This window comes from Halichoeres trimaculatus, unplaced genomic scaffold (genome assembly GCF_033239565.1).
Source record: "Halichoeres trimaculatus isolate MK-OKI-2021-1 unplaced genomic scaffold, fHalTri1.1 fHalTri1_scaffold_1, whole genome shotgun sequence".
NCBI lineage: Eukaryota > Metazoa > Chordata > Actinopteri > Labriformes > Labridae > Halichoeres > Halichoeres trimaculatus.
In genome coordinates this window covers 43,701,459-43,708,665 of record NW_027437179.1, presented here as the reverse complement: position 1 = coordinate 43,708,665, position 7,207 = coordinate 43,701,459, and the positions used below count along the sequence as shown (strand labels likewise).

General features: G+C 38.9%; 1 protein-coding gene across 1 annotated transcript; it reads left to right on the top strand.

Moving 5' to 3' along the window:
• The first annotated feature begins 2,698 nt into the window (after positions 1 to 2,698).
• lsm3 (LSM3 homolog, U6 small nuclear RNA and mRNA degradation associated) lies at positions 2,699 to 5,794 on the top strand. Its single transcript, XM_074674971.1, has 4 exons — positions 2,699 to 2,816; positions 4,233 to 4,343; positions 4,469 to 4,564; positions 5,097 to 5,794. Exons 1-4 carry the CDS (start codon positions 2,796 to 2,798, stop codon positions 5,175 to 5,177), a joined length of 309 nt encoding a protein of 102 aa, XP_074531072.1. The 5' UTR covers positions 2,699 to 2,795; the 3' UTR covers positions 5,178 to 5,794.
• The last annotated feature ends 1,413 nt before the right edge of the window (positions 5,795 to 7,207 follow it).

Below are 7,207 nucleotides of genomic sequence, written 5' to 3'. Positions count from 1 at the left end.
CGGTTTTTTGGCCGAGTGAGGTGCAGAATAAATGGGGAGAGAGAGCGGCGCACGAATAGCTGATCTGACCAGTAGCAAAACCCGACACAACTTTAAACACTTATATCTTCAAGAGGCCTTGGCCCACAAACAAACAACACATATCCTCGGAAAGCTTAGCTTATTGAGACCTTAACCATGGCCTCTATGCGTAGGTGGGATGAATATTTAATGATTTATGAATCGAAAAAGGGGCGCTAGTTCAGAAGGTTTTTTTGTTGTTGTTTGAGCAAGGTAGTACCGAATGAAGCTAGAGAGACTTACTCATTTTTATCCATAGCCTACCTCTGTTATGTGTCCTGTCTCAAAGACTAAGTTTAAAGCCTTTTTCACTCGCTGATAGTTTTGAAAAGTTTAACTTGGGAACACGTCTCCACGTGAGGCTGCAGGAGAGCACGAACAGACCGTTAGCTACTATGTTAGCACAGCAGGTCAACTCCATACAACAGACTGAATAAGCACAGTAAATGTCCAAAACATGAAATCAGCAGTAAATTTACTAAATTCAAGCTTATAGAAGACAAACCAAACATTTCCCTTACCTTAGTCCATTTAAATCGCGGCCATCTTTGCTCTCTGTGAGTCTCTGCAGCAGCAGACTGCGAAGCCAATCACGGTGCAGGAGCCTCCCAGACTGACGTCGAGAGCAGCAAATCACTGAGCAGAACATCACGAAAGCGCTAAACCAATGAACTGTGCTAAATTTGTGTGTGAATATCCGGTTTTTGTGTATGAAAACCAAATGGCGCCAAAATTTTTCCGTGTGTATGACTTTGTGTGTGAGACACAAAAAAGTTAGATTTCCGTACTTGTCAGGACATGTCGAGAAAAAGCACGAGGCACTTACTGGCATCGTCTGTAATGCGTCTACGCTGCTCGACTTATCGGGACACTTGAGGTGTCCCCATAATCCGGTGGTGTCCTGGTAATGTCGGTACGTAAACCGATAAAATGACCCGATAATCCGGTCGCACCAACACACACACACACACACACACACACACACACACACACACACACACACACACACATGCAAACACACACACATTTTCTAAATATACAGAAACAGGTACAAGAATATCAGACACATGCTTCAAAATAAATGTAGGAAACTCGTATTGAACAAATAACAGCACGTTTTAAAAAAAAGCAGCAAAACATTTAACAGCTCCAGGTTTTAAACTTGTAAACTATTTTTATCTTCTTAAATCATTACAACATTTCTAAAAAAAAAAACAAACAAACAAAAATCAGAAAAAAACCTCAAAATATTACTTTGGCTTTTTCAAATTTTAAATTATTAATAACAATACTACTACTATTATTATTACCATTAATATTTTATTTGTAACCTTTGTTTTTATTTTTATTACTGTTTTTGTCTTTGCATATGAATGTATATCTGTGTTGTTACTTCTTTAATAACAAGTTAATTTGACACAGCTCTTTGGCGCCCTGTATATTTAAAGAAATAAAAATAATAATAATAATAATAATAAACAACAACAGAATAATCTATTTTCTTCTTATTATTCTTTTTTATTTATAGCCAATAAGTAATAATAATGAAAACGTAATGCAGCCATATTTTATCTCGTTGTCTATTCTGTTGACTTTGCCCTACACTGTCACATATTGAACGTTGGGTGCAACACGTTTCTATCAATATCTGTCTGAACAAACCTCACATAATTAAAAGACACTAGTCCAAAAAAATAGTAAGTACTTAAAAATTAAAACGTTAACCCAACAAAAACCGGGCATTAGCAAAGAGAGCTCAGGGTACGGGCTGTACAGTCCACCTTCAGTGTGCACACGTGGCAGTAACACAGGGTACAGGTGCCATGTGGACAAATGCTCTGTAATGTAGAGATAAACCCTGTAATGTGAATTATAACTCAGTAACTCTCAGTTTGTATTCATTCAGAGGCAGTTTTCTCCTCTCAGAGGTTATAAATAATATGCATGATTCCCGGGTGTCACTTAGCGTCTCCTCACAGTTGTGAAACAGGAGAATCACTCCACGCGTGACCCTCGGAGTGTCCTGTATCTGTGGCTCACACTTATTTCAACCTGAACTTCAAACAGCGCTGACCCTGTAACACGACACCCGGACTGTAAACCTGCCTGCTTTACTGCCGCTGGACGAGTCACTGTACGCTGTAAATAACGCCTGTAACAGCTGAATGAGAGGGAGAACAATGAGTTTAGATTAAAAATGATCAAATTAAAGGTTAAATCATCACCCACCGTGAAAAACCATCGAGGAGACGAGCTGGATGGAAAAGTCTGGAAGGAGAGAGGAAGAGAGGAGAATGGTACTGCTTATGTTATAACAGAGGGTTGCCAGGTTTGCAGATATCCCACCATTAGAGGCGTTGTTAGTGTTAAGTTTACCAACAAAATGGTAAAATAAGTTAATATTTGTAAAAAAAAAAAAAAAAAAATTAAGGACCATTGGGCATTTACTCCCATAATTTGCTAACACAGAGACATACTTTAAGTATTATTTTCTATCTTACATGTTTTTTTTTCTTTTACTATTTACATGAAAACACATATTTTAATCGTGAATCCATGAAGTTAACATTTTTAATTTACGCTGCTTGTCTTTGCAAAACCAACAGCAGTTAATGTTTTTATTCTCATTATGTTGAGTTCTTACGGGAGAAAAGTGTTTTCTCCAAACGCTTGTTTCTCGGGGATCTGGCAACCGACGCACCGCCGTCAGACCTCACCGCGCAGACTCGAAAGAAATGGCGGACGAAGTGGAGCAGGTTGGTGCATCAGTCTTAAATATTACATTTATATCACTGAAGCGTGTTTAAACTAAACCTAACAAAGAGGAAAATGATAGTTTAATGAAAGGATTTATTTCTTATCCTCCTCGTTTTATCTTTGGTGAGTTTTTCATGTTTAAAGCGGTTCGCGGCCTGTCAAACAGGCTAACCACAGTAGCTACGTTAGCATCAGAAGCTATAGTTTGAATGACTGAACGCGTGAGAAACGCTAGAGATGATGTTAAGTGAACAATGCAGGGTTAATTTTTATGTTGTTTTTGATTCAAGTTATATTAAGGGAGTTAAATAAGTAAAACTAATTCAACAGGTCGTTAAATTATTTTCTCAAGAAGAAATTACTCCATTATCCGTCAGTCAAAATAAAGTGGGAGGACTACTGATTCAGTGTGTTTGAGCGATAGATTTTTATCATTTCGGTTTCATTCAGTTAGGTTAGCCTCACTGTAAACAAAGCTGAGGTAGTCCCTCCATTTCACCCACATAGAGTCACTTAAAAGCATTAACATAGCGCTACAACCTGATGTTACATGTGCCTCGCCCTCATTAACATAAAACATCATCATTAAGGAATAAAGCAGGTGAAACATGATGGAGGAGATGCTGTTTCTGCCACTTCTTACCCGTTTGATTATGACTAAATGTGATTAAATTAAAAAGTGAAATAAATTGTGAAATCTTCAGCCTTGCACCTTCTTCCTCTTATCGTGATCATCAATGAAGTAAAGAATACAGCTCTGACTATGAAACAATTTGCAAGGAGCTCTGTAGCTCCATAAAGACGTTTCTAGCTGTGTAGAAATAGATGTTAGTGCTTTCCAACTGATGCTGATATGCATAGCCGATTTTTCCAATTTGATATTCAGGCCGATTGTTAAATAAATATATATCTATCACATTTTTGTGAAATGCAGCAATTTCTGAGCAACTAAAAGAAATCTATTACAACAAGTCGTGTCCAGTCCTCTGAACATTTATTCAGCTTTCAAAACAATGACATATTTTGTCTGAGTAAACACACAATGTAACAAGCAGTAGTAAACATTCACACTCTTCTTAAAATGTCAAAAAAGAAATTTAAACTTATGAATATAATTTGAACAAAAGTATGTAATGTATCCAAGTGGTTCCACAAGTTTGAGGTGCTCATCTTTTTTGTGCCTGATCAAAAATTGCGTCATTTTATACAACGGATCAAAAATCGGCTTTTTAAAAGAAAGTACGGCCGATGGCCGATAGAGACAAATGTCCAAATATCAGCCTGATATATCGGCCAGCCGATATATCGGTCTACCTCTATTTCCAACCACCAAACTTCAAAATGTTGAAAAATGAGTCAGCTTTGAATCGTTACCACTGAATCAGTCTTCAGTCTAACCTTTCGATGTGCTGCAGCAACCGACCACCAACACAGTGGAGGAGCCTCTGGACCTGATCAGACTCAGTCTGGATGAGAGGATCTACGTCAAGATGAGGAACGACCGGGAGCTCCGAGGTCGACTGCATGTGAGTTACACGTCTTGCAGTCCATGATATTAGATCTTAAAGATAACTTTTGTTTCTTTTTGTTTTTGTGTTTGTTGAAATTATGTGTAACAGTTGTTTGAATGATTCTGCTTTATCCGTCTCAGGCTTACGATCAGCACCTGAACATGATCCTGGGTGATGTGGAGGAGACGGTGACGACGGTGGAGATCGACGAGGAGACTTATGAAGAACTTTACAAGGTACGACCCGGCTTTCTTTCTGCTACAGCTCCTTTCCTTTTTTACTTACAGCCACAGCCGCTGATGTTTGCTCCTACACACGTCTGAACTCATGGAGGCTCTCCTTCCAGTGGTTTCTGCCTTTTTTACTTTGAAACCATCATCTCACATACACACAGAGAACATTTGCAGAAGTGTGTCTGACAGAGTAAAAAGTTGTTTTGCTTTTTTAAGAGGTTTTGGATGAAAGTTGTAGTTTTGGATCAGTGTGGCGTTAACACGATGGACTGCTCCTGACTTTGTCATCAGGTGTGAAGTGTGTAAATGGGAAAGGAGCATAGCTGTGGGTTTGTTGTGAAAATAAAGGCTGGTTTTGAAGTAAGATTGAGTTTCTATCAAGTTTTAAATGAGAAAAAGGAAAATTCTCTGTGTAAATCTTCATGTTGGAGCTTTTTAAAAACGTGCTGTGCTGCAGAGAGAGTGACTGGGAGTCTTTTAAAAAAAGAGACGTTTTAATGAAATGATAAATCCTTTCCTATTTGTGTCTTTTCAGTCGACCAAAAGGAACATCCCCATGCTTTTTGTCCGTGGTGACGGCGTTGTCCTTGTAGCTCCGCCCCTCAGGGTTGGCTAACCTGGGTCGTCTCTTGCTGTGAAGAAATGTTGGTGTGTTTGAGAAGTTTGTAGCTCTGAGGACAGTCTGAGGACGGTGCTGTTATGGAGGTTTGGCTCGTACGTCTTCAGCACCGTCCCTCTTTCACCCCAAACTCTGACCCAACACAACTTTTCATTTTCAAGCACGTCAAACCTTTGGACGGAGAAAAACCGTTTCAGACAGAGAAGGTCCTCTGTCCTTTTTCCTTTGGGTAGCATCATACTTAACAGATTTCATCTGAATCATTTGAGATCAAGTTTTTTTTTTCTCACCATCCTGATACAAAAAAAACCAGACATTTTTTTAATCCGCTCAGGAGTTTAGTTTGGTTCAGTTTCCTCTGATTTCAAACGTCTAAAGTCAAAGTCAAACTCTGGTGTTGACTAAATCACGTGATGTGACGTGTGATGAGTTTTTTTGAGTCTCTCTGAGACTTTTTCAGTTTTTGTATCTTGTGCATTTTCTAGTGTTTGTGGCACTTTGGAGTCCATCATGCTCGGATGTGTAAACATTTGTGTTTTCTGCTTTTGGTAACTTGAAGAAATAAAAAGAAAAACAGTCTTGTTTGAATAATAAACTTGTCTTTGGTTTCTATAAACGATCCTCAGGACAGTTCAGATATGATAAATATAGAAAGACAGAGACTCTTTAATCACTTAATCTGCAGGTTAGGAGCCGTAGGTTCTGGGAATGACTGCAATTTTCAGCTGAAAGTATCTAAAACAAAATGTGTTTTCTTCTTTCCCTGATTGAAACAGATTGTTGTATCAGAAAATGTTTGGCCAACTGAGAGTAAAAGTTACGATCAGATGCAAAAACAAAGAAAAAAAAGAGGTTTTCTGTGTGTTATATGTAGAGAGTGTGTGTGACTGTTAAGTGTGGGTCATACGGTTTTTGGGGTTGCAGGCAAAGGCGTGTGGATTTGTTTTTAATAGACCGTAAAGCACTTAGTGTGACATCTTTTGTATGAACAGTGCTTTATAAATAAAGATTTAAATTAATTGAACTAGAATTGTGGCACAAACCTCCACTTCAACGTAAAAAAATACCGAAAGTAGTAGGGCTGCAACGATTAGTCGACATAATCGACTACGTCGACGAAAAAAATTCATCGACGCAAATTTTAATAGTCGACGAGTCGTATTATTGTTTTTATTGTTGTTGTCGTACGGTGAAATCAAATACCAGGGGGTAATACTCATTTGTAACTTCAGTTCACACCATGAGGTGCTGTGTTATTGGATACTTTTTTGGGAAAAGATCACTAAGTTCATACGTGAGGAACATTGATGAGGAAAAATCTCCGCTTCCAGAGAGCGCTGTGCGCTGACGGAGGCTCTGACGGAGCCTGTCAGCTCCCGGAGTTTAGCGTCTGATAACGTGATCTAGAGGGTCCCCTTCACTCTCTGTTACAGACAGTTTTTCAGGATCTAAGCGACAAACTAGTGTCAAAACTCCCCTAACTTTAGAAAAGAGAGGACATTTATTACTCTCAAGCTCACACTGCAGCGGTAACACTCAGCGGGAGGAGGAGGGGCGGAGTGCGCATGAGCGAAGTGGAAGTAGCGCATGTGGAGAAACGAAACTTAACGCGTTGTTATGGAGAGCTGGGAGAGATTCAGACGGGATCACACAGAGAGCAAAGCAAGCCCCAGTGAGCAAATAAACATTAGAAAACGAGCCCAAAGTCACTAATAAGCGGTCTGTCCAACACTGCGTACAACAACTTAATTTCCCTGTTACCTGCTTCGTTCAGTTTGAGGTTTAGCCTATTTATTTTTTGTATAGCCTAGTACTTATATTTTTTCACGTCATCATGAATGAAATAAAGACAAACAAACAAACAAACGTGACACAGGGCTGACCAATCAGAGGTGAGAACCTAACTCTGGGTAAATGCAGTAAAAATGCAAAACACAGGTTGAATTATAAAGGTCTGCACCTTTTAAAGGCCAAATTAGGTTGAAACTCAAAATAATCGTGATTAATCGACTAATCGAAAAAATAAT

What these genes read in the sequence shown, in the direction of transcription:
- lsm3 (XM_074674971.1), top strand. Translation starts at nt 2,796, where the DNA reads ATGGCGGACGAAGTGGAGCAG. An exon ending in TGGCGGACGAAGTGGAGCAG is followed by an intron (nt 2,817 to 4,232) that starts GTTGGTGCATCA and finishes GATGTGCTGCAG; the next exon opens with CAACCGACCACCAACACAGT. An exon ending in CTTATGAAGAACTTTACAAG is followed by an intron (nt 4,565 to 5,096) that starts GTACGACCCGGC and finishes GTGTCTTTTCAG; the next exon opens with TCGACCAAAAGGAACATCCC.